Consider the following 27,326-nt stretch of genomic DNA (forward strand, 5'->3'; position numbering starts at 1 on the left):
CAATCGCGTCGCCGCTTGGTGACGGCAAGTGCTAAAAATAGCTTGTATATATCTAGGCCGGTTGCGGCCGCGAATACTTTACAGTCGTGCGCCGGCAGCCGACGGGAGAAGGCCTAAGGTGGTCGTGTCTGATACCTTGAAGTTAGCTCGAAGGTAGGATTCGAACCTACAACATCATGCTTTTCGAACGCGCATGTAACGTCCCGAAACAAACCGCGCATGCTACCCATGCTTGACGTCTATCACTGTATATATATATATATATATACATACAACTTCGAGGCTTCGTTGCGTTTCTTTAATACTTACCTATGATACGTAGTGCGGTGTTTGATGCTGTGCAGAACTTTTATCGGCTGGTCGAAATCCCCAACCAATTAAATTCCGCACCTTCTCCCGCTGCACCAGTGATACAGTTGACCAAAAGTGTATATCGTATATTACACACCTGTATTTAAGAGCAACGCGAAGAACTTTACTTAACAGACGAAACGGGGGAGGGGGGCTTGGATACGCGGAGCAAGTGATTTGAAAATCGCGGTTTTCCCGCTCCCAGAGTGCACTGGTTACACGGATTATCGGTAAAGCAGCTTTCCCACATTACGAATATCTTCTTCGATCGAGTCTTTATTTCGATATTTTTCCAGCTTCTCCCGCGGCCTTGGACAACTTCCAAGTTTAGTTTTAACAACTGATGCCGGTCCGGTGTTGAACTTTAATGTTAGTCCTCGTTGCACGTATGTGTGTACTTACTTCGCGGTGGGTTCCCGTGGGTTCGAGGATTCCATGTAGTTTCACACACTGGGTATACCCACGACGACACAGAAATGCCTGCATACACGTTTTTTTTTTTTTTTTTTACGCGTCAAACTTGTGTATTGTGTACTCTTTTTTGTGGGGGGAGTGAGAAGTCACGTGCTGTGTCGCGGACTTCAAGTATATATGACATTTACGTAATGCATTGTATGTACATACATACGTATGTGTAACTAGGTTTATAGGATTTTTTAGCGTCTGAAACAGTTTTTTTTTTCTCATATTTGTAATGCCACATTAATATACGTATCTATTAATGTATATTATAGGATTACGCGTATCACGTTATACCGATATGCTTGCAACGAACTGTAAATGACCGGCAAATACATCGTGGAGTGTTAAACAGTATGTAGTTTGATCGGGACGTGTCGGTTCTAAATAGCTAGCTTCTAAAAATACGCGTAAATAAATCAGCTTGCTTGCACTACATTCGTGCACTATTGGAAAATGTCTTCATGACGCCAGAGCCAGATTGTTATCGCCATTTTATTACCACATAACCTAAGTTTTCAATTTTTAATGGAGACAATTCGTAATTCTTGAATCTTCAATTTCCTTACGTCACATAAATTCATGAAAAGTCATCAATGATATATCTGTTCTACCACCCAAACGCGAAAAAACACGACCAACGGTCAGGGGACTTATTACGGTTTTCAAATTCCACATTTCTCACCATCCAAGCATTCTGATTGGTTGACTAAACTTTGCGAACCAATCAGAGTGCTCGGATGGTGGGAAATGTGAAAAGTGAAAAATCGTAATGCCTCATTACATTAGTTTGATTTTTCCCCACCAGATGACGCATTGGAAAGTGACAATCCCAATAGCTGTAATATTCTGGGTATGAATTCGCACCAATTTTTTATTCCTTGTCTCCTGCAACACAGCGACAAATAGTACCTAGAGGACAATACGCGACCAAAGAAGTAGGTTTTTCAAAAGTTCGAGGAAACAATAAGCAGCCATGATCGAACGTTCCTATACGTAAAAAACTGTTACCAACCGGATACACCGATGTCGCAATTACCATTTTCAACCATTATCATTCTTTCTCGGTCAGATATCGTTATTCCTTTTGCGAAATTACATATTTCGGATTCAATGTCATGTGGAAACCCTTAGGCTTCAAATGACGCGAGAGGAGTTTGAAAATGTTTCGAATGCAATAAGTTTTATCTGGAGGCAAGATTATAACGGATTGAGTTACATTTGATTGGAACTGTATCCCCTTTATGACGTATTCACATCGAGAGAGAAATCCCTAGTTGTGGTTACTATACGGTTTTTAACTATGTTCATTTTTTTTTAACCATAAACCAAGCATATCCTGCTGGGTAAAAAATGAAAATATTTTTTGTACAAGCTGTAACCAGAAAATCCAGCATGTCTTACTATTCTTTTTGATCATGGCCTCTTACATATCCATGTTGTCTTGTAACTATATTACGATAATTTGATGTTGACGCAACAAGAAATTGCTGTCAAAGCCTTATTTACTAAAAAAAAATATAGTAAACTAAACAAACAGATCTGTTGTTTCAATGAGAAAAAAAGTTAGTTTGGATAACTACAATGACATTGAATAGTCACTTGCACTACATTTTCTTGTAATTCCAATAGCATTTAAACCGTTGTTGTAACGGCACTCATTTTACGAGACTTTTGTTGTAGACCTCGGTCGTGGCAGATTCTTCATTTAGCCTATCACTTAATTAAAAAAGCATTAAACGTTGAGATCATTATACACATATAATATATGGGATATAAATATTAAATTTTGTATGGCCTATTAGAAAATTCATGAATGTTACCAAAAATCAACGCATATAGAATATGCATAGCAGGTATCAACACATTTGACGAGCAGGCTTGAGAAGCTGATTTGTTTTCTCCTTGATTATTTTCCGAGAAAAAAATAAAACCGAGACATCTATAGAGAAATTCCTTAGACATCCTTAAATGTATAATATGCGGTGAATTTGATTAAATAAAGGTAGAAAATCGCACAATTTTCCTCCATTCGTAAACAATATTGACCAATGAAACATAAAAATTGTTATTCATATCGCGAAGTGTTCACCTCACGTACACTTTACTTTTAATATATGCATAAAGTTAATCCAATTATCATATTGTAGTCATTACAGGTATCGCTTATAGTTGGCACCGGAAATCTGATATACATATGCCTTAGGTTTATATATTCGTATTTGTAGCCGCAAGTTGAAAAGCTCTATCGCGCTGCAAAAATCGAGAACAAGTCAAATTTAGAAGGTGGAAAGTTACAGAAAGTTGTGTGATCTTTACTGGATCATTTTTTGTCTTCTCTTCGCCTTACATTCCTCTCATCTTGTTACACCGGTATAAGAAATGGTATTCCTCTGTTATTTTCGCATTTTATTCTACGCGAAAAGATGTAATGATTTGTAAAAGATTAGCAAAAGAGCAAGAAAAACAAGAAAATTTAACGAACTTACTTGCAAAAATTCTGTTTTATAAAAAGAAATAAAGAAAATAGAATCGAATTTTCTTTGTTTGGAATTTTAACAAACCATCGTCACTGGTAGTAAACAAATCAGATTCTTTTTACTGAATTGCTATTCGAGTATTGCTGGACGGTATACTTTTGCATCGTGTTAAGAAATGTTTTAAGGCATCGCGCTGAATTCCAACGCATCGTTTCAACACTAACACCAGGGTTTAACACTCGAGGGGATATTTTTACATGTATATGTATTCGCGTATATTTACTATTATACACCTTCAACCAGCAAGAATTTTTATATTCAGCCAATATTCTGCCCGAATAAATAGAAAAATAAATAAAAAGCAAAGAACATTCAGCGAACACTTCGACTTTTCGCAGTAAAATTTCGCTACGCTCGGCGCGAAAGCGAAAATAATTTATTTCGAAAATTCAAAATGGACGAATACATCTGCTTATGCAATAACACGTAGGCATGGATCGAAATTCATTGTAAGTCGGACAGAAAGTATTGTACAAAACAGCGTATGTAGGTGTATGTGTACGTTATAGGGTGTTTTATCTGAAGGTAACACTTTTTTAAATTTGTTGTACGTAGCAAAAAAAAAAAAAAATAATAAAAATAAAAAATAATAATAAAAATTCCTTGCGAGAGGAAATTTGTTGAATGCAATTTTTTAAATTCTCTCTCGAAATTCCAACTTTTTCTCCATTTCTTTCATTCTTTCACCTCCACACATTGTTACAATTTATAATATGGAATTGATCGTGAAAGCATTTTGGAGAGAATCAAATTTTGTATAAAAATTCATCTTTAAGTTTTACAAGAAAAATTTGAATGCCATCTTTGTAGAGAAGTCAACTCTGTCAAGTGCTTCAAGGAATTAGTCCGTGTTATTAAATGAGCGTGAAAGGTAAAATTTTTGAATTTCGAGAGCAATTTTTTGAAATTATATTTAAGAGATATTTTTTCGCGAGGAGTTTTTTTTTTCTATGTAGAACGGGATTTCCAGTTGATAGTGAAAAAGCGAATGTTGTTTCCGAATGGAACTCCATAATCTCTATGGGGCATTCCGTGCCAAATCACCCAGCCTAGTACCCTGACTACTTTGCGTGCTTAAATATTTGACAGTTTTCATTCGAAACCACAGAAAAGGTGTTGAAAGATTTTTTTTCAAATCCATTTACTAAAATAAAATTGCTTAAACTATCTAGAAATCTCAATTTTTTTTCTTATCTCGTAAAAAATTACATACATTTCATGATAGAACGATGATCGATGATTTTGAGACTAAAGTGGGAATCACGTTTCGGCTTTTGCCATCTCTTGTAACTGAAGTTCAATATTTAATCTCAATCATCACAACATAAATAAAAAATAGGTTTTAAATAATAGATGTATTTGAAATAGCTTAAATAATTATTTTTTTCCCCCAATATTTCCCCAAAGTTAAGGACTGTCACAAGGAAATCACAAAATTGAAAAATGTGAAATTGTCAGGTTCAGAGGCTTGGCGATTTGGCATGGAATGTACCACGAGCTGTCTACACACACTCGCTTTAAACGGTTTATCCTAATCGCGAACCGTATAACACCGCCGGTTGTTAGCCGCTTGTAAAACCACTTCCTTTTTGATAACTTGAGGAAATATAAGGATATAATAGCTTCTGTACAGTCATAAAACGGAGTGAGAGAAAAAACCACACCGTTCAGCGAAACGACGATAATCAGAAGAATAAACTATATACGTAAGGGTCGAGTTCTCGTTACAAAAGGTAATTAAGTGAGCTTGACGTTATTTTAACGTTTGCTTTAAAACCCAATACTTGCCAAAAAATTGTATAAATTCATCAAGATTATCGCATTGTTCGAGAGTTTAGCTTGACTTGACTTATTCGTACAAGTTTAATTAATACAACGCAAATATAAGAATAAAAAAAAAAATTGTTGCCGTTTTCGGTTACCGGTTATTTCTTTGACTCTTATTTTCCTTAGTTTTTTTTTCTTTTTCTTTTCTTGTGCCTCGGGTAAATGAAAAAAAAAAAAACAAAAAAAAACAAAAAGAGAATACTCTCGCGGTATTGAAATAAAGAGAAATAAATAAGAAGGGGTTTTAAAATCTCGGTTGAAAATAGACGCTGCGAAAATACACTTCGCTTCCAAGCGTACGTTTGCCAGCAGGTGTCTTGTCAACGGGTTGTATATAAGAGAGTTGTCCATGCGTTCTATTGAGCTTTTGTATAATACATACACACCCCTGCAGTATAACCATGTATACAGGACAGCAAGACAAATAAATAAGAGTAATCAAACTGCGTGCATGTATTTTACACGTAGGCATACCAATTACGACTTGATTAAAAAAGTAAATAAATTTTAAACATACACAAGGATAATATGAATTTCATGGAAACGTTGCAGCGTGTATGCGATTGTGTGAATATTACACTACATTTGCTTGGTAGAAAGGATAAACGAGAATAATACATTGTGAAACGAGTGGGTAAAAGTGAAGATTTTTAGTGAGTGTGAAAATGTGAAATTATCACACTCACTCGTAATCGTCATTGCCAACTCGTCGCGTGCGATATATTTCTCAATAAATTACGTAATAGTTGGGAAATAGCAAACAACTTTTCCAATATTCGCGAATTATTTTTCCCAATTTTTACCCATTAGTGAAGAAATGGTTTGTCATTTTTCAACTAGAACGTTATTCATTGGGAAATAGCGTCTTTTGTTCGTTTTCATCAGGTAGCCAAATGCGTCTATTTTTACGTTTGAGTGGCGAAAATAATTTTTTTTTTCAAACACTTCTTCGTTCTTACAACGGATTAAAATTAAAAAATTTCTAAATATAAATTATACGTGTACATTAGGGTGGACCAAAAAAAAAAAATTATCATTTTTTTTCGTTAGTCACCGTGAAAATATCGTTCAAGATGATGAAGAAAAAAATGCTGTGAAATTTTGAGTTCTTAATATTAATGTTAAGATTTTTTTAAATACAAAGAAATTCATATTTTTTTTTTATCAACTTTTGAACCAGTAGACTTACGAAAAAATCGTAACAGACCTTTTTTCTAAACCGTTGAAATTTCCTACAAAAATGTAAATGGAAAATCGCAAATAGGCTGAAACTTTTACAGAATTATTTTTTCGGTATCTTGAACGATATTTTCATTGTGACTAACGAAAAAAAATAGTATCTTTTTTTTTTTTTGGCCCACCCTAAGTACATATTGTGTAATAAAAATGCTCGAAAGGTATTTTCTTATGCATATGAATACTGCACACAATTTCTCTTTGTCACTTAGTCTCTTCTTCTTTAAGTTTTACCAAATATTCCTGAATGACAGTTCGGTTAAAAATCCATTGTATAAATTATACGATATACATATAACATGAAAAAACAAATTATCGTACTCAACATTGCAAGCTTGTATAACTATTTGCACGACGTTGTACGAGTTGCAGGGTTTTTCTCGTTTCGTTTCTTTTCCTTTCTTTTCTGTTTTTTTTTTTTTTTTTACCGATTGTTTTCTTTTACGTACGTGACTTATCGTGCATCTCGTGCTTAAGTATGTGTATCCATATTGTATACGCATTACAGAATAATTATTGCAACATAATGAACCGATCGTGACGGATGCAATTTAATTATAAGATCGACAAATCAACCGCGTTATCTATTTTACGAAATCGATTCGCACTCTTCTTGTCTGTCAGAATCGTATCATCACTATGCCATTTTCGCACAAATTTTTTTTTTTTACCGCAATCGGAGGAACTCAAGTGCTATTATTGTGATTACAGTATTTGTAGTATTTAACTCGTGATGCCAGTAATTCCAGCTATTGCAATATTGTCGAGCGAGGCTTGTCAGCTGGGAGTGACATTATTTCAATAGCTTTGTAACAACAAATATTCTTATGCGTATACATATATATATATATATATATTAAACGTACACGCACGCAACTCAAGCTGTGAAAGATCTCAGTTTGTCTCTTGCTTTATTTTATCACAAGCGCGTATCTGGTTCTCAGATTATCCTTCTTTGGAACTCACATGCCTACCAATATTATAAATATATGTATGCAATTCAATTTATCGTCAGTACGATTGCGTCATCGCCGTGGCCGTGCGAAATTTGTTTTTTTTTTTTTTTTGACGAAATTAAAAATGACCCCGATTTTAGCCGTGAGAAAAGAAAAATCATCCAACTGTATATGTACGTATCGTATATTACGAATTGATCGTATCTTGCGTTTTATGTACAGTAGGGCAGCTGTGAAAAAAAAAGTTCATGCTCTAACTTGAAAAATCTCGAGTTCACTTTGAAGAAAGGAAAAAAAAAAATCATAAAAGTTTCAATGCTCTATCTCACTATTAAGGGGTGTCGGCATATTTTTAAAATAATTTTTTTTTTTTCATCAGTTTTCCTTATAAAATGAGATTTCATTTTTTCTCGGACACCGATTTTTTTCGAATTTTATAACGAATCAAAAAAAAAAGAAAAAAATTATTAAGCACTAAACAAATAAATCTAGGATCAAAAATACTTTTTATTCAAACATTTTCAATTTTTCATGATGGAATAAACAACATGGCGTATATATGAAAAAAAAAAAAAAAAAAAAAATAGCCTAGTAATTGGTGAATAAAATTTTTTAAGGAGGACTAGAATAAAAATTTGACAAATGAAAATAGTTGGAATAAAATAAGAAATAGAAAAAAATTATTTTAAAAACCTGCCGGCGACCCTTAATAATGAGATAGCGCAACTTTCAGGATCTTTTTTCTTTCAAGGTGAACTTAAAATCTTTCAAGTTGGATCATGAACTTTATTTTTAATGGCCACCCTAATTAAATACATTTTTTCTTACTACACATATTGTAATACGTTGTATTATAGGAGTGAAGTCTACAAATCGATTATTCATCAGCCAAGTAATCTACTTAATAATAATAATAATGATGATGATGACGATGATGATGATAATAATAATAATAATAATAATAATAATAATAATGAGAATATCGGCGGTGATTGAATGAATGTGCAAATCCAATCGACGTTGACTCATGTGCTAATCTGGCAAAGGTTACAGGAAAAAGTTAGCCGTTGTTCGTATGCAAACGAAACGTAGATAGATAAATAAATATAAATAAATAAAACTTGCTGGGTAATATGTATAAGCTTACTTTAAACGTGTTAACTTTATATACTGTGTCTTCTATGCTACATTCGTTTGCCAAGTTATACGTACGTTATACATGATGTGAAAATTTTGGGAGAATATATTATACAGAGAATTATTGTCTGCCGTTTATTTATCAAGTAGTACCCGCAGTGTAAATATTAGGAAATTTCTTTGAATTATTCCCATGGCAAAAATTTTGGTTCCTAATTTTTCCTCGCATTTCAATGGTGACTCTCCGAATTTGTTTAATTATCTTGAAGCTTTTGCAAGGAACATATTATACATATATTCGCGAGTGTGTATCATGAAAATAATAAGCATTCTTGAGTTTGGTCGACATATCACGAGTACTATTTCATATATAGGTTGCTTCACTCCTTAATTAGATAATTATGTAATTAAGCATGCAGCTATATATATTTCTCGGCCGTAAGGTAAAATAAAGACTTGAATATCTTGACGATTATAAATTTCGTGTCACCGGATAAATGAATTTTATGCCCGTATGAGACGGGACACGGAGATGCGGGTTCGGGCATTAAACTCGATTGAATTTCATGAATTTTTATGATAGTGTCTGCAAGTGTGATATGTAACTTGTTGAAAGTGAAGCAACATGTCTGTCTGAGTAGAAAATAATTACGTTGATTTCGAGGCTTTTTTTGATGCGTAAAAAAAATCTGGAAGAATTTTGAAAATGTCACGAATTTCTATATCCGACTTCCGGATTTTATGGCGGCACATTTGACGGTTATATTTAGCGTGTCAACACCGATTTATGAACTGTGTAAAAATTTCTGAATTATTGATATTACTTATAAGATGTAACACTTTTCAAAGAATATTTACACGGATCCGCGATCTAAGGTCAAACTTGAAAACGTGTTAATTTTTACACGAAACTTTCAACTTTTGGGCACACAAGGTATCTCGATACCGCAAAATTCGCTAGAACACATATCGATATCGAAGTCGACGTCAATTTTTCATATTTTTTTCTGGCTAATTCAATATAATAATTCTTTTACTGTCCGCCATTTTGAATCTAATAGTTCTACATTTAATTTTTGATTAATATTAACTAGAACTTTTTGGATAGACCAAGTTTGCTACACACGAGTGAAATAGTTTCACAGTAAAAGTGAGATTCTTTTCAAATCTATTAGTCTTATCTATTATCTATTAGCGATATCTTATTGTTAGGAAAGGTGGTTCTTTAGTCACTCCGGAGTCAATGAACTTTCTTTTTAAAGAAGTGTATAATTTGAATTAAAGTTGTTGAAATCATGCACGATAATAAAATTCATGAATTTTGAAAACATTTTGGAGGATAGTTTATTATAATTTTATTAATAAAACATTAGTACGCGTACGTAATAAATTATTATCAAAAATACAACTTTCAAAAAGTTCGAATTCGCGTTTTTGGCCAGTAATCTGGCCTGATATTTAACGAGGAAATTCACTTCATTCCTTTGAAAAAATCAGCCCAAGTCTCAATTATGGCTTAGGACTTTGGATTGACGAAAGAACTACCTTAAAATAGAGTTACGATTCGCTGATTCGTGCAAACTTGTCGAGAGACTCGTGACGATGCTTATAAGACCGAATAATTGCTTCAACTCGTATCCTCCAAAAACGTAAATTAACAATAAAAATGCTTATCAATTGACATGTTTGAATTATATTTGTACTAATTTGTAACGGCCATCTAGGCCGTTGATATAACTTGTAAATTGGACTTGGAAGATAAAGTTTAGAAGATGAGTTAATTAAATATTCGCTATTCGAATCAGATGAGCAAAAGCAAAATGTTGAAGAAATTTTTGAAAAATCCGTACCAAATAAACCAATTTTGACCCGCGCTGTTTTTAATTTTGTTGAAATTTGTTTAGATGCAGCATCTCTAAAACCGTCATCATTTTTCTATCGTTCATGAAATCACTTTCAAGTTACAAGCCTACTGACTGAAAGATTAAAATTTTTGAAAAATTATTAAAATAAAGTTTTTTTTTTATAATTATTCAACCTTGTGTTAGATTTAATTACTTTATAACTTATTTATTTCATTTTTTCACGCACCGTGGTAAGTTACATCGATTGAAATCCAGTTTGGATTATATCTCCTAAAAATATTGAAATAATTTCCAAAAACAGTTTACTGTCGTTCTGCATAATTTTGATATTTTTTTTCTTAGAGTGGAAAATGTCTTAGAATTATCTTCATACTTTCTAAATGTTAAATACTGATTTATGCTGGTCAAAGTTAGACAAAAAAAAAATCGTTCCATTATGGGATCAATTACAGAGTGACCGTAAGAAAGACAGAAACTTTTGCTAAATCTTTAAGAATTTTAAACAAAGGTGAAACCATACAAGGTTTCAATATTTGTAACGTAAAAATGATTTCAGCAAAAATCAAGATAGAGACAAAGAAATGAATTCAGGGTTTGTAGATGCTATAACTGCGACCTAAAAAAGTGCGAACAAAATCAAAAATAGAGTAACGGGCCCAAAATCGGTTTATTCTCCATGAAACGCCCCTGCATAGAAACAGTTTTTAAGAAGTGGAGACTCCTCAACAGAACAAGTCCCGTTGGTTGTGTTTACTTTAAGCAGAACTGAAAGTATAATATGAATAAGTGTATAGAAGCAACATCTAGGTAGGTGGCGTCTCATCTTTTGGCCTCTTCGATATAACAAAATCGAAAAGAACCTTCCCGTGACTCCCCTCTCGCTCTTCTCTTGCGAAGTTAAAGCAGCGTGAAAGCTAGACGATAATAACCGAGGCCAAGGCGAAGGCTGTAGAACTCTGAAAGGATCCTTCCTACTTTCGAGGTTTTTGGTATGAGGAGAAGGAGAAGGAGACGGAAGGTGAGGGTAGCCGGCCGCCTTGGAAACCCCGCGAAAAGCAGCGTCGCACACTGAAAGAATACTTTCAAACGCTGCGCGCGATGCCTTCTCGCTTGTCGCGAAGCGCATGCATAGGTGTATTGTGCGCGCGAGCTGCGCGCGGTTCTGGCAGGAAACATAAATTTTACGAACACCAAACATAGAGACGAGGAAATCGCGTGCGATGTATGTATATATATATATATATAATATACAATATACGTGCGGGAATAAAACACCGAAGAATATTTGGTACACTGTGTAGGTATACATCCGTGCAGGCGTATATTATTTACTATGTGTATTGTGGTACGTATGTACATACATACATATGTATACATTTATAACAATATAAACCGCACCTATAAGCGTCGTTTTCAATGAATCTTGTATGCCATCTATACATATATATAGCGTATGAAATTGGAGTTGGTGTATATTTACAATATACCGTGTATATTTATTCACCTATTTTACACTTGTACATGTAACATTCTCTTATAGCTATTCTCGTATATCGTTGCACCTTTCTGACAAGGTTTTCTTTCGCGCCTTACTATACAATCACCGCAAATGCAATATGGCCGTATCTAAGTCTCTCTGTCTAGTTTTCGCTCATTAAGGAAAACAAACCTATTATTTTTTATACTATTTTGGATTTGAATTACTTGTGAAAAATTATTTTATTATTTACCTGGTTAGGTCTGATGAGGTTTTTAACTTGAGAGAAATTTTAGTAAGTATATTTATGGCATTTATCCGTTAGGAGAAAAAAGATTCGAACCAAAATCGGAGGGGTTAATGAAATATGGATATTTGAACTAATTAGCGAATTGTCACAGACGCTTCGTGTCGTCTGGGAAAATGAAGGCAATTCTAAAATCGTCGTTGTAGTCTGCAGGAAATAAAAGGCAGAAAAACAAAATCTGAAAATCTACTGCATTAGTCAATCGTATACCGCAAAACGCGGTGTTATTTATACCCAAAGTCAGCGCTTCGACAGAGGTTTGAAAATTGAAGTCTTCCAAGACGTTTCATAATATTTGTACTAGAATAGTCGGGGAAAAATTGTGTCTTTGAACGGCAGAAAGAGATGGAATAAAATTTATAAAACTCGGAAATTTCGGTCGCATGGATATGGGAGTTTCATACAGTGAATCGAACCATCACCAACTAACTACACACCATCAGTATTTTTTTTTCAACGTCACAATGATCGCTCGATATTCGCGAAGCGAATGAACTTCAAAACTTCAGGTCACTTTGAAAAAATCCAATAAAAATACTAGAAAAATATTGCGTGAAATTACAAAAATTTTCACATAAAGTCTAAATAGAAAAAAAAAAAAAAAAAAAAAAAAATTCTTAGAGGTCTTTAGACTATTCTAAAAAAGACTTCATTCTATACACGAACCTTCGGTCGTTGAATTTTTTTTCACTACGTTCGGATTGAAAACGCAACACATTTGTATGTACGTGTAAAATTTCGTAATATAATTCAGCCAATTCTAAAAATTTTTTTTACAGATAAAAAATTCCTTCTTTTTAACAATAGACACTACAAATGCTGCCAAACTTTGCGCAGACTGAAAAGACTCTACGAATCGTGCGTTATGGAGTCGAGCCTTAGTCTTAAACTATCTCGATGCAGCCTCGTCGTTGTCGAGTGGACCAAAGAGCATGATAAAAATTTTGTGACCAGATGGTCTCCCGCGGTTGTGTAACTTTCCCGCACGTTACAGTTTTATTACATAGGCATATAGGTATGTACTTACATACCATACATATACTGCTGAAGATCGGTTCGCCTTCAAGAATCTGCAAGAATCTTGAATCTTAATGTCATTCCCGTACGCGAAAGTCGTTACAAAATTATTTATAAAGAATGCCGATGTACAGGTGCAGCCTCGACGTATACATATAGGTATATATGCAAGTATATAAATCAATTTTTATTGCAACACAGCTAAAATAGTACATGTTTTGATAAATGATTTATTTGTTTACTTACCATTATTTTTTGTATATTTTATTTACCCTTGCTCGCTAAATACGTGTGATACGTTAGCAGCAACAAACTATCTTTGTTCTTTGGTAAATTAATTTTTAGAATATCGCAAAATAGTTGCACGTCGTTCTGACATTTCACAAATTGATTTTTCAATTTCTTTCTTTCTATATCCTCATTGCTACAAGGTACCGATAAATGCTTGTTAGTTATCTAAATGTTGGGATTTGCGCATTTGTGCACGGAAATAACAGCATCAATAACAAGATCCAACGGAATTTGGTGTCCTTGGAAATACGTTTGAACACCTCATTCTAGTTATCGAACGGTATGTCTATAGGTATATGCACGTGTACATACATGACATATGTGTATAGAACGTAAGTAGTATACATAGGTATACGCTTAACGAGCTATCAGTAAAATGGAAAATACTTGTTAATCAGTATTTCGTAGGTGTGTTTGCTTGTTTTCTGTACTCGTAAGGTTCAATTTATACTTTATATATCTCTAACGATACGATCAAGATATTTTAGTATCGATAAAATATTGTATTCGGACAAACCGATTACCTCGCATACATAATGCATCATGATATGCTACGTGCTTATATCGGTTTACGTGTGTACAGTCTATCCGTAGTTTGAATTTCTTACTTTAATTTATAATTGAACAAACTACGTTATTACATCTAATTACCTTTGATTCGTTCTTTAATTTGGTACATCGTCATTCAATTAAAAAACGGTTCTCTTGAAGCGTTATTTTTCAACTGAAAAATAAGTTGCCAAGTCATTTCTCGTTGTATGTACTTCACAATGTACTATTCATTCAATGACTCGTATGATTTCCTCGCATTCGTTAAACGAAAATTCCTCCATATCGCAATATTACTGTACAAATCAATAGCGTTTGAAATATGCGGAAGTAATGCAATGAGCCTTTCTGTATCCATCATATGTTAATAACGCGGAGCGTTATTTACTTATACCCAAGTACAATTACTTAAAGAGAAGAAATAACAAGCGTATGGAGTTTATTGGTCTGTTGTATATAATTTTTTATCAATCTACAGCCTGAAATACTGCAGATTCGAATTCGGCTTTTGGTCAAATTTCTAAAAAATTTTCTCGTCCGTACGTCCAGTTACATTTCGAGACACACACACACACATGCGTCAAGCTTCGTTACACAAGATATTCTCGGTAACGATTGGTTGCCGTATCAAATACCAAAGCGTCTGAACCCATACGTCAAAATCAAACGATTTCTATTTATAATCCTTGACGAGCGGCTAGCTCTCTTGCTGCAGCCTTAAAAACGATCAATGGACACGAACAAACGCATCATGCAAACTATAATTTGAAATTCGTTTCACTAATGTAAGATAAACTACAAAACCAGACAAGATGTTCGCCACATTTATAAACTATCGATCATCGTTCTCTGCATGAATACAACAGAAGCATTTTCTCCTTCACATTCCATCAGACAGAAAAATGAACAAAATCTTATTCGATACGCCTTTGATTGTTGGCATTGAGAAATAGTCATCGAAAGATAGTACTTATCATCATCATCATCATCATCATTATTACTATTACTTGTATACATATTTTCAAACAAGTTCCAAACCTCGTTCGGTCCCATCGCTTATGATCGTCACGAAAACTGGCGGGTATTGCTTTACAGTTTATATACTTTTACGCTTACATGTGTATCGTGGACCACGCTTGTATATAGGTCACTAGGTATACATGCACGAACCTAGTTACAGGCCTCGTGTACATACATACCTACGTTTGCTAGAAGTAAGGCCCTTTTATGCGCCCGCGCTGATGTGTGGCTTACACGTTATTATAGGTGTGTATGAATGTATAAATTGATCCTCGTGTAAAGCGTTGGTGCAGGTATAATGCCGTGATCGAGAACGCGGCGCGTTAAACAGATACGAAGTTGTGTGTGCGTGCGTGTGTGTGTGTGTGTGTTTTGTGTGCCGTTGTTAGCCAAAGAAGGCCCTTCGGCTTGAATACGGAACGAGGTGATAATTTTGTTGTTACGTACTATTATGAAATACCCATGCAGCATATGAAGTTGGTTCGTTGGATTGCATGAGGTAACAAAAAGTTGCTTTTTACATTTTTTTACACTCCCTGCCATCATCGACACAATGCTTTACCTACATTCTACACCTGGCATAATATTATTAATGAATATGCGCATTGATATAGAAGGTTCCAATAAAGTTAACAACTTTCTAGCTCTGCCATCGGCAGATCAAAAATTCGAAAAACAATGATGTTCTATGTGTCCAGAAATTCACAGGACAAAATTTTGAACACACCATATGATTTATTATAGATTTTTCACTATTCTTCAATTGGCTAATTCCGAATAATTTCATATAAAATATCTTGTTCGGTAATAAAAATCAAATGATTGGAGTTCAATCTCGAATATGCTGCGTGCAATTCAATGTTTTGTCAAATTCGCGAGCAATACTTACCGACCGAGTAAAATATCACTTATTTTGTCTATTAATTATCAGAGCCTATGCATCACTGCACTCGATAAAATACCGCACATAGGGTACTTCTATACAATTACGCACTGCTGGACAGAAGTATCCAAAAACTTTTTTATTTCATTATGCTAGAATAACGTCAGAAAATGTATTCCTGAAAGAACTGGTAACTGAATGATAGAAATACATTTTCTGGAGTTATTTTTTCATGCATTTTTTTTTTTTTTTTTGCTATTTGTGTTCGGCATTGTTTGCATGAAATTGCACTCGGTACAAATTTTTGAATCAACGATGCACAAGATATGATAATTATTGACAAAATGAGACATGACATTTAACGCGGTCAGTAAAAAGCTACAGTATGTGGAATACGCGTGTGGCTGCAGTAAATAGAGTTGGAAGAAAGACGTGACGATTTTCTTTGAGTTTGGTTTTTTTCACGTCGGTTTTCATCGACGAACGACAGCTCACATTCGTCAAGTACTATTTCCAACGCGAGCACACGTCGGCATTCATGCTTCGTTGGTGGCCCATGACTGTGGTACAACTTTTCGACGGGAAAATTTTTTGCAAGACCACACGCAGCGATTTAAGTATATAAATACTCGAATTTACTCAAAATTTAATTCACAATATATTTTTGAGTTATTTTTGAGCTAAGAAAAAACTTCTACCATATTGCATGTATAGGAAAAACGATCCTGATTATCAATAAACTGTATTCAGATCTTGGCAAGTTTTTCAGAAAATTATCGGCATGTGCAGGCCGACTCTGTACATTTTTTCTTTTCTTACTTGTTCAAGTCAAATTCTAACGATTCTAACGACGCCTAAACGTAAGATATCGTATAACATGGGTCATTGTGAAAGCAGTCACTTCACCTGCGCATATTTAGTAATTATAAATGGAGAAGACAACTCACCGGGGAACTCATTTCTTTCGGATCTAATTGTCTGCACTTAGCCGCGTAATGTTTTCGTACATTATCACAATGTAATTGTCGTGATCAGTGTGCTGCTACAAATATATACACTTAAACCCATGTGTATTTAAGTACAGATTCCCATGGAAAATATTGATGAAATTCTATACCGCGCGCGACTTTATATTAGCATCGCTACATTATGTCGATCAGTATATACATTTAATACATGCGTATACATATAGAGAAATACGTGAATGTGTCTATACATCACTGCACGATTATGTACTCCCATAGCATTCATCGCCTTCGAGAGCAGCAATACCATTGTATACATGAACGTAGGTATTATACCGTGTGTCCGTGAGGAAAGTGCGTACTTTATGCGCCTGCGTCAAATCGTTCGAATTTTATTGGCCAATAGTTACCGCCTGATTGAGCAGCTGAGGCAATACCAATCGCGACCGACAGAAAATGCCCTTAGGAGCAGCCTACCGTTAGCTGTGGGCTCCTAGGGATATTTTCTGACAGTCGAAATTGGTATAATTGCGTCGGGTGCTCAATCAGGTTGCAACTGTCAGCCAATAAAATTCGAACGCCTTGACGCACGCGCATAAAGTCCGCACTTTCCTCACGAACACACGGTATATGTGTTAGGTATAATACCTATAGATATATTTTTTGAGCAAGTGCCGTTATAATCATTATATCTATACGGATATGCAGTATATTTAAAATCCAACATGGATATGATATAATATAATATGTGCAATGTGTTTATTATTCTTGTTGTTGAAATATTCGCTTATTGTTATAGTTGATGGGCTCGCGAAACGCACGAGAATATCCCTCAGCTCTGAAGAACGAATTGACAGATGCCGCACTCGTAACATAAATATTATAAATGTGTCTCGCGTTTGAAACTTTTGAACGATTATCTTACAGTTTGACATGTAGAGCTGCGTAACCAAGAGCCGCATGCGTGCGTCAGCGATGGGCCAAAAGTACTTTGTTTTTTTTTTACTTTTTCTCCTCCTTAGTCTTTTCTGTACTACTATACATACCTCGGATATTAATAAATTTCCTATCCGAAATACGTGCCAAAATCTATACAACAGTGTTGCATCTACTACTATCTCCATAATATATTCAATATTCATAAAGTGTATTTTTTCCTCTCGTGCAGCATCACGCAACTCCAAAGTCTATAGGTACTCTAACGTAAGAGAACAACAACGCGTGTAGATATACCTATTAGTATTGTGTACACAAGTGATAATTAATTTTTCGTGATATGCATCCCCTTTCTCCAAATTGGGATCCGGTCCTTCCAAAATCAACGAAGCAGCGCTGGAACATTTTATTATAATACACAACAGCGTCACGGGACAATTGATAAAATATGCACAAAAATGCAAATTGATAGACGTTTTGTCCTTGAGATACCGACCGCGCTGGGAGCAGACAGACTAGCTGGCAGGCACGGATGCGATCGTCGAGTCCGCCTGAATCTCTGTGTTCTGCTTGTTTTGTGTACAGATGTAGATACACGAGCTACACATGCATGCCGACTCACACATCAATAAACGTTTATACACGTGTATTATGCAAACGATTCCAGGCTAGTATTGAGGTATACCTTATACATATTCTTATGCCATCGTGTCTTTCACGACCTGCGGCTCTTAGACGTTCCTCGTGAATATTTTTCGATTACTTACAGGTTCCATGTGTATGTTACCGATTGAGAGAATCGGAATCCGAAGTATTGAGATACGTTGTTTATGAATTATGGTTGCGATTCACAAGCCCAGCTTCGGGTTTTTGATAATCCCGGTTTGTGTTGGTCAGACTGCGTAGACGCAATGCGTTTTTACCGATTGAACGCCTGTTGCGAGAGGTTACATTTGGTCTACATTAATTTTAACGTCGGTTTTTCTTCTTTTTCATTTCAGATTAAATGTGAGAAGCCGCTGTAAGGAGGAGAGAAAAAAAGAAAAATGTATAACTTGAACGTGAATGTGAATCCCAGCCCCGCCGCAGCTGCAGGTCTGCTTGGCGTCGCGGCGGCCGAGGTCACGCCAAGGACACCAGAAATTTTGAATTCTCTAATCGCCATGACCAATCCCTTCGAGGGTTATCCACACGAGCGAAACCGCGAGAGGGCGGATTCTAGCAGCAGCAATGAACCGAGCCCTCCAAGCGTTCAGCACACCTGTAGCCAACTCATTAAAGAAGGTACACCCTCATACACCCTCCGTGTTTTACATTTTACTTTTACTTAATTAATGCGTAAATAATTAGGTGGTTACACCTTGGCTGAAGGATACTCTTTACTAGCATAACCATTAGACATAGCCATATACACTAGCGGATTCTTATCTAAAGCTCCCCGAGACCTTGAAAACTGATCTTGAACATAACTTTTTTTTATCTAAGAGTTTAGCCAACGTTCAAGCGTGTGATCTCGTTTCGACCTGCCTTACAAATATCGTTGTAATATCTCCAAAACTGCATGTTCATCGGTTGTAATGAAATATAGCCTAAAACCTGGCCAGACGGTGTAACTATCCATACAAAAAAAAAGAAACATCGAAACGGGTTCAGAAGTTCTGGAGCCATAAGCGAACATATGGACTGATGGTTACAAAAATAATAGTGTAAAATCAATTACTTACCATTGCCAACGTGATAGGGTAATTCCGGGTGAGATGGCCGTAGGTAAGAGATGGCTCACAGTATAGTTTCTTGTGTAGTTTAACTGCATTGGACTATTGGGACTGTCACTGCAATGCGCCATCTGGTAGAAGAAAATGTAATAAATGCAACCAGGCTGACATTTGACCGTTGACCGTATTTTTTCCGCGTGTGAATGGTAGAAAAGGTATATTATTGATTATGTTTAATTAATTTATGTGACATGTGTAATTTGAAACCTCAATAATTAAGATTTGCCTCGATTAAAATGAAGAACTTAGGTTATGTGATCGTGAAATGGCGCCGAAAACCAGGTTCTGACGTCATGAGGACATTTTCGAATACTGTGATGTGTGGGCCATCTCACCCGGAATTACCATAAATAAAATGTATTCAACCGAATCTGTAAATAATAGTTTCTGCCCTCCCTCCGACAAAAACGATTTTTTATTCGGCTGCAACTGTTATGATTCTGATATTATATCGATCTATTATGCGTATAAAATATTAAGCATGCAGTCAAGATTTGAAACTGCGATGGATGTAATTCTTCTTAGTACTTATTCAAAAACCGATTTTGTCGAACATCAATTCTTGACCTGGGAACAATCTACGTCGATAATTTGAAATTAATCGATTTCTTAGATCTTACATTCCATTTGTTGATGGTACATTACACCTTAAATTTTCTTGACGTACCACGTACGAGAAATATTTAGAAATCGTTAATTCGGGGTCAATTGTAACAGGATAAACTTCTTTCACGCCGCCAATTGATTGGCATTATTCGGTGCATGCACATCACAGGCTGCGGTTTTATTTTGTCAAAAGTTTATCGAGGGCATCCTCGGAATTGCTTGTGCATAATCGTTTTGTTTGACAAAAATTGCGAGTGTTAATTATCTTTTCTTTCGAATTAGTCGCAGTTTATACAGTTTAAAACGTATACGTACGTTATACGCTGGTTCTTGTATACAAAGAACGGGACAAAGACGAAGCGATTCATCAGCAGTGACAGCGCGCACAAAAACCACAATTATTAACGTAATATACACGCCGTATGTATATGGGTACATTAATCTTGTTTGTATAGTATTCAAGGTGAAATTGAATTAGGTACCTTTCTACTAGGCTAAATTTTTTTTCAATCCGTATAGGATATTTTTTGTTCCATTTTTTCAAGTATTGACAAACACCTCGCGCGTCGTGAGAAATCAGCAATGAAAGGTCAAGAGAAACAGTGCAGCTTTATGATAATAGTGGCATACATAGCGTGTAGGTTGTACTTATTGACATACTATTGATCAATCGACAAATTAGGAATTTTTCTGCAATATTAGTTATAAATTTATTTGCGAATTAATCATGTGAAAGTACGGATTTAGAGCCCCCTTACAATACACTGCAATATACCGTGTGTCCACGAGGCAAGTGCGCACCTTATGCGCTCGCGTTAAGTCGTTCGAATCGTATTGGCTAACAGTTACCGCCTGATTGAGCAGCTGAGCAATTGCGACTGTCAGAAAATGTCCCTAGGAGACCACCGTTAGCTGTTAGCTATGGGCTCCTAGGGACATTTTCTGACAGTCGCGATTGGTCAGATGCTCAATCAGGCGGTAACTGTCGGCCAATAAAATTCGAACGACTTGACGCACGCGCATAAGGTGCGCACTTTCCTCATAAACACACAGTATATTATACCTATGTGTATTTTAGTTTTTAGATAGTAGTTTAACATTTTATGAAAATTATACATCTCTCGATTATGTATCGAGAAATTGCGATATATTAAATCTTTACACACTACACACTCCTATACCTGTCAGGAATACGATATAGCTCCATATCACTAAAATCGATTTTTATTTTTATTTTTTATCTTGTAGGTCTAAAGTTGACGTTACAAACGAAAAGACGGGCCAATGGTAGCGGGGACGAGGGCAGGAAAAAATCGAGAAAAGAAGATGGTAGTGCAGACGATGAAGAAGATGACGAAGGAAGTAGCACTAGCGGTCGTGGTGGTGGAGTAAGTGACATATCTATTAACAAATTTCATTAAATTGTGTGTCAATACACAATGAGAAATTGTTTGTTGTTGTTACTATACAGTAAGGTGGTTCATTTTATATGTGTTTCTTTTTGCCTCTTGCCTGAAAACTCCACGTCAAATTGAGAAAAAAAGAAATCTCGTTGAAGCACAGAGAATAAAAAAATTATGTAGTGAAATGGGTATCGCTATCGAAGGTCAAAAAGGTAAAAAATGTTAATAATTGTTGTAAATGAGTCAGATATCGTTTAAGGGTAGTTCACTTGGAATAAATTTTTTTTTTTGCCCTGAAGGACCAGGATAAACAGCTTATTCCAAGGTCGTTACCGATGGTTGAATATATATCGATAGGAATAAATTAATTATCGTGATTTCTTATTTTTTATATAGAAATTGAATTTCATTTTTGTCTCCCATCAGAGTAAGTGTTACAAAATACTTGAAAATAGATTTTCCTGAAAGATGAGTACTAACAAAAAATATTTAGAGGTCGCTATTAATTATTGAAATATATTTTATTTATTTATGTGTACACCTTACGGACTTATATACGTATACATAGTATAAACAGTTTTTGCTACCAAAAGAGGAATGTCACATCACTTTAATGTCCCTATTTCGTTTTCAGTACTGATTTTTATGACGAATGATTAATTGAACCGCAATACGAAAAAAATAAAATAATTTAAAAAAGTGGATAGTTTTATTTTTTCATATCGTGGTTCAATTAATGATTGTTCATAAAAATCAGTGTAGAAAACAAAATGTGGACATTGAGGTGATGTGATACTTCTCTTTCGGTAACAAGAACTTTTTATACTATACATATATATAAGTCCGTAAGCTTTACACATAATAATAAATAAAAAAATATTTCAATAATTGGTAGTGACCTCTAAATATTTTTTTTCATGCTCTGCGCTTCAACGAGATTTCTTTCTCCTGAGTTTAGCAACGAGTTTTCAGGTAAGAGGCAAAAAAAAAAATGTAAGATTAAAATGAACTTATATGTATGTATGTAGTTCTGCAGTAACCAAGAAATGTAACACATGTTATTATTTTTGTTCATTATTGTTAATCGCACTGTATTTTCTGGTAAAAATTGCAATAATTTGACGTTGGTGCAACAATAAATTAATGTTAGGGCCTTATTTAACTAGAAAGAAAATAGTCAACCGATGAAATAGACTTAACATTGCTATACCAGGGAATGTAGTATTGCCAACTATAATCACACTAAATAGTTGCTTATACTACATTTACTTGCAATTCCTACAACAATATTTAAACTGTTATTGTAACGATACCAATTTTCTTAAAAAAATTTTAGTTAGTGTAACCAATGAAATTTTTCTCGCTGTATAAAGTGCTTAATTGACAGTAAAAAATCGATTTGTTATCAGTTCTGATTATAATGACAATCTTATTTTTTGTCTGTAATAGTTAACACCGGAGGACGAAGAGCGGCGTAGAAGAAGGCGAGAGCGCAATAAAATAGCAGCGACGAAATGTCGGCTAAAAAAGCGTGAGAAAACGGTGATACTCGTCCAAGAATCGGAGGAATTAGAGACCCAAAATCACGATTTAAAATCACAGATACAGGAACTTGAGACGCAGAGGCGCCGGTTAGTGGAAATGCTGAGCGTTCACAGTCCAACGTGTCTGAAACAAGGTGGTGCTAACGAAAGTTCGTTTCAACAATTTACCGAACCCTTACCTCTGCCCAGTTACCAAGAAAATTTCGCCCAATCCACCTTGAATCAACCTCAAAACTGCGTCACGGATTACCCCGTAAAAGTTGAAGGGTATGAAAACTCTGGGCAGGATTTTTACCGGCAAAACAGTCCTTATATACCTACGTCGGATGCCGGTTGTACGGTTTAGTCCAAGAGTATAGCGTGTCCACGTACCTTGGGGAGAGTGCTGCGTATATACTAGGAAAAAATACATGCATTAAGGCGACATGTATGTACTTCTTTACCGGCTGAAATTGCCCCATCAAATTACTGCAGATTGTCGTATGATCTCACAAACGGAAAAGTGAAATTGATTTTTGTTATTGCATTCGGTCGATCAATTGCGGTGGGATCTTTATTGTAATCGAGAAGAAAAATAATTATTTCCATGAGAATGTCTATACTGCTTGATTGAGCGTTCTAACGATTTTAACAAAGTTCAAACCGTTTAATGCTTCAAAAGCCAAGTAATTTTTATGTATCTATTACGTGCAGAATATACGAACATTAATTTTTCTTTAATGCTGACAAAGATAAGAAGACAGTTTCGAAAACTGAAAAATCGTAGTATTGCATTGCGGGCCAAGATAATAAATTTTTTTTCACGATTATAACGAATTTTTGTCTCAAATAACATCGTTATTACCAAATCAGTGAATGTCAGATGGTAAATTTATTCTATATTTTTAGTTTTGATATATTTGCAAAATTATATAGAGTTTTAGTTACCGACGAATTAGATATCTTCCGTGAGTATTGCAGCATTACTTTAACAAGTCGTTCAAACTTCCTGCCATGCTTCCGTTATATCTGGTTAAATTTTTTATTTCCCTTTCTCCGTTTTTTCAAAGAAAAAACAGAGAGATAAATTATAATATATGTATGGATTCGATGCTTCGTTTTGCGCACTTTTTAACTCTTTCGACGAAACTTTGTAGGTATATAACTGAGTGAATCACTTGAATGAATAGTGATTTACCACTTATATATTGTGATATCAGAGTTTTGATTTCGTAAAAAGAGGGGTAATTTAAAACGGCAGTTGTGATATAGTTGCGCCAAAACGTTATTATTAATATTATTAATATTATTATTACTCTGACATATTAAAACGTTATTTTATACGATATGTATCTACAAAAAATGATCAAAGTAGATTTATGTTACGATTTTAGGTTTCGCCAAATGCGATTTTCAATATATCTAATTATTGATAATAACTTCTCCGTTAAAGGTAAAATGAACAAAAAAGATCACTTTATTTTTGAAGTTCGAAAGTTTCGGGTACATTCATTTTACAAAAGTAAGAAGAAAATTATTCAACTTTATGTGACGAAGAGGAAACCAATATGAAGTTCTTTATAATCTACAAAACTAGTCTGACAATTCTGAAATGATGAGTTAATTAGTAAAAACTTCACTTTAATCATTTTATGGATCGTGCTCCTTGACTAAAAAATATAAAAAAACTTAATGGATTCAAGGCAACCTGATTATTCAATAATGAAATTATGGTCAATTCTCACAAAGCGTGGAGGTCTAGCAACACGCAATTGCTTATTGTTATTTGTTTCATAAAATTGAAGAAAACCTGTGCTTCTAACAAACTCACTTTTATTTTGTTGAAATACAAATTCCTTTTCTTTAAAATTGACCCTAAATTTTCGAACTTTAGATACAAGTGTCCTTTCAAGATGAAAGGTATCGATTCAGATTTATAGGAACTTCATGTACTTGATGTCACTAGTGACATAAGTATTTTATGAATCGAAATTTGAGATTAATAGCGAGCACTCTTTCCCTATACTCTTAGATTCAGCGGTAAGACTATTCATGTATAATAATATTTTTTAACTATCGAGATTCATTTTAGCATTTTTTTTTCTCCGATTACTACCACTACAGTAATGGCGTTTGAAAACTTGTTATTTTTACTCGTATTATAAGAATCGTTAATTTTTTTTTGCAATGAACTTTCACACATTCCTTTGTAGTAAATCTACTGTGACATTCTAAAAGCTTTGACATCGTAGATAAAATAATGCGTTTTTTAGATGTGCGAATATGAAGTTACGATCATCATTATATTGAAATAACATTTGAATATATTTCCTTTTGTCTGACAGTTGCAAAAACTATACATCGTGGCTATTGTACGCATTTGTGAACTAAAGCTAATTGTTTTTCAATTTTAATTTTTTTATTTTCAAATGCCTTGCTGGGCGAATATAAACTACGAATTGCGTGCTCAATAGGGAAACCCGCATTTGCAGACACACTTTTACGTACTATGTGCTATATTATTATTTGGCTACCGAAGACTAACGTACTTTTTTGCACTACGAGTATAAGTATGTATTTCATAGAATCTTGTCACTTGTAGTGATATGTAAATGATATAATTTCTACTTGCACAGTAATCATTTTACGTAATCTTGCTTGTGTGACGTTGATGCCATTGTTGGTGAGTGAGCTCTAGTCGAATATAATGTTAGCTGCAAGTTAAAATGCGGCGTCGCAATGAGTGATTCGAAGAGGATCTTGGATCCATTTTAGGATTGAGTCGTTGAGGTCCAAACTAACATATTTCAATATCTAAAAAATGCATTTCTACGGACGTACAGAGGCCTAGCTTTTGATGTTTCTTTTCATATTCAATTATGTATGAATGCTTGTTTGAATGTATGTATACTTGTGGTGTATGTGTGTTGATTTTAGGAATAAATTTTTTTTCAGATTGTTACTTTTATATTCGCGCATCTGTGACAAGAATTGCTGTAATTAGTACGAGAGAGACGAGAAATTTGGAATCAATCGTTTTAAGCGTACCAGTGCTGTGCAGAAAATTATCACGCAAGCAATATTTTATCGAAATATATTATATATTTCTCGTTTCCAATTATCGAAGCTTATTGAAGTATACACCAGTGTATAGAAAATTTGTTGACACTTGAATTCAATAATTATTTTCTAATGAATCAATTCAGCGTTCAAGAGATACTTACAATAATTTTAATATTTAATAATTATAGTGTATATATGCACACACATATAAATGTATGTATATCAATATATTATATAATATATGTACACGTATTTTATAACCTGTCGATAATCAGTGAACATTTACCGATTTGATTAAATGTTAAGAGAACCACGTGCCTAACGATATACCTCATTATTACCGTGGGTAGCAGTTACCTTTTTTTAAAATGTGTCTGTAACGCGAACAGATTTCAGCTGGTTTAACCCTTGTCCCTTACTAATTTTGCTACATGTATAATATATATACATTCGAATGTTTAAAGAAAGATTTGGCATTATTTCTTTGATTTGTACGAGGTACATTCATCGTTTATGACATCAATTCAAATACCCTCAACATGTTGTCACGATCAAGAATTTGTCACTCTTGCTCTCACGAGATTTTCTATTCAATGTTCAAACACCATTATTTGCATATGTGTTTTTTTTTAAAGATATATTTACGGAGAAAATATGTTACGAGTTACAAACAGACTTTAAATAATGATTATTGAGCATTCGCCTAATTAATTGGTTAATTTCGTACTAGCGCAATGCTTGTAGAGAAAAAATTTTACACAAAAAATATAAACGAACGCATAAAGTCCAAGGACTGGATGCTTCCGTCAAATGTTATAACCATTTAATGGTAGATTGAAAATTTTTACCTTCAATTTTATCAATGTTCTAAATGACGTTGCATTGCCTTTAGCAGGAGATTTGATAACTATTTGGAGATAGCTTATTTTTCCTTAAAGGAAATCTCCACGTATGTCAAGAGTCTCAAATATGTTTTTGTTTTTTAATGCTTCCTAGCTTTAAACTTCGTCTAATATAATCTATAAATTGCCAAACCTTTTATTCGATTTGATGAAATAAATTTAATGAAAGGAATATAAAGAAAAATAACCCCCTGAGATATTTGTTCACAGCATACTGCCAGCGTGATACGCAATGCAC

General features: G+C 34.5%; 1 protein-coding gene across 1 annotated transcript; it reads left to right on the plus strand.

Annotated features, from left to right (window-relative positions):
• Positions 1–23: 23 nt before the first annotated feature.
• Positions 24–27,266, plus strand: LOC124412862 (activating transcription factor 3-like). Its single transcript, XM_046893032.1, has 4 exons — positions 24–153; positions 18,818–19,100; positions 21,446–21,585; positions 23,050–27,266. The coding sequence occupies exons 2-4, from the start codon at positions 18,863–18,865 to the stop codon at positions 23,488–23,490; spliced, it is 819 nt and encodes a 272-aa protein (XP_046748988.1). The 5' UTR covers positions 24–153; positions 18,818–18,862; the 3' UTR covers positions 23,491–27,266.
• Positions 27,267–27,326: the final 60 nt, after the last annotated feature.

Source organism: Diprion similis, chromosome 12, assembly GCF_021155765.1.
Source record: "Diprion similis isolate iyDipSimi1 chromosome 12, iyDipSimi1.1, whole genome shotgun sequence".
In the NCBI taxonomy this organism is placed as follows: domain Eukaryota; kingdom Metazoa; phylum Arthropoda; class Insecta; order Hymenoptera; family Diprionidae; genus Diprion; species Diprion similis.

Excerpts from the sequence above, each read along its gene's own strand:
- LOC124412862 (XM_046893032.1), top strand. The coding sequence starts at position 18,863 with ATGTATAACTTGAACGTGAATGTGAATCCCAGCCCCGCCGCAGCTGCA. Across the intron at positions 19,101-21,445 it reads TAGCCAACTCATTAAAGAAG|GTCTAAAGTTGACGTTACAA; the intron begins GTACACCCTCAT and ends TTTATCTTGTAG. Across the intron at positions 21,586-23,049 it reads CTAGCGGTCGTGGTGGTGGA|TTAACACCGGAGGACGAAGA; the intron begins GTAAGTGACATA and ends TGTCTGTAATAG.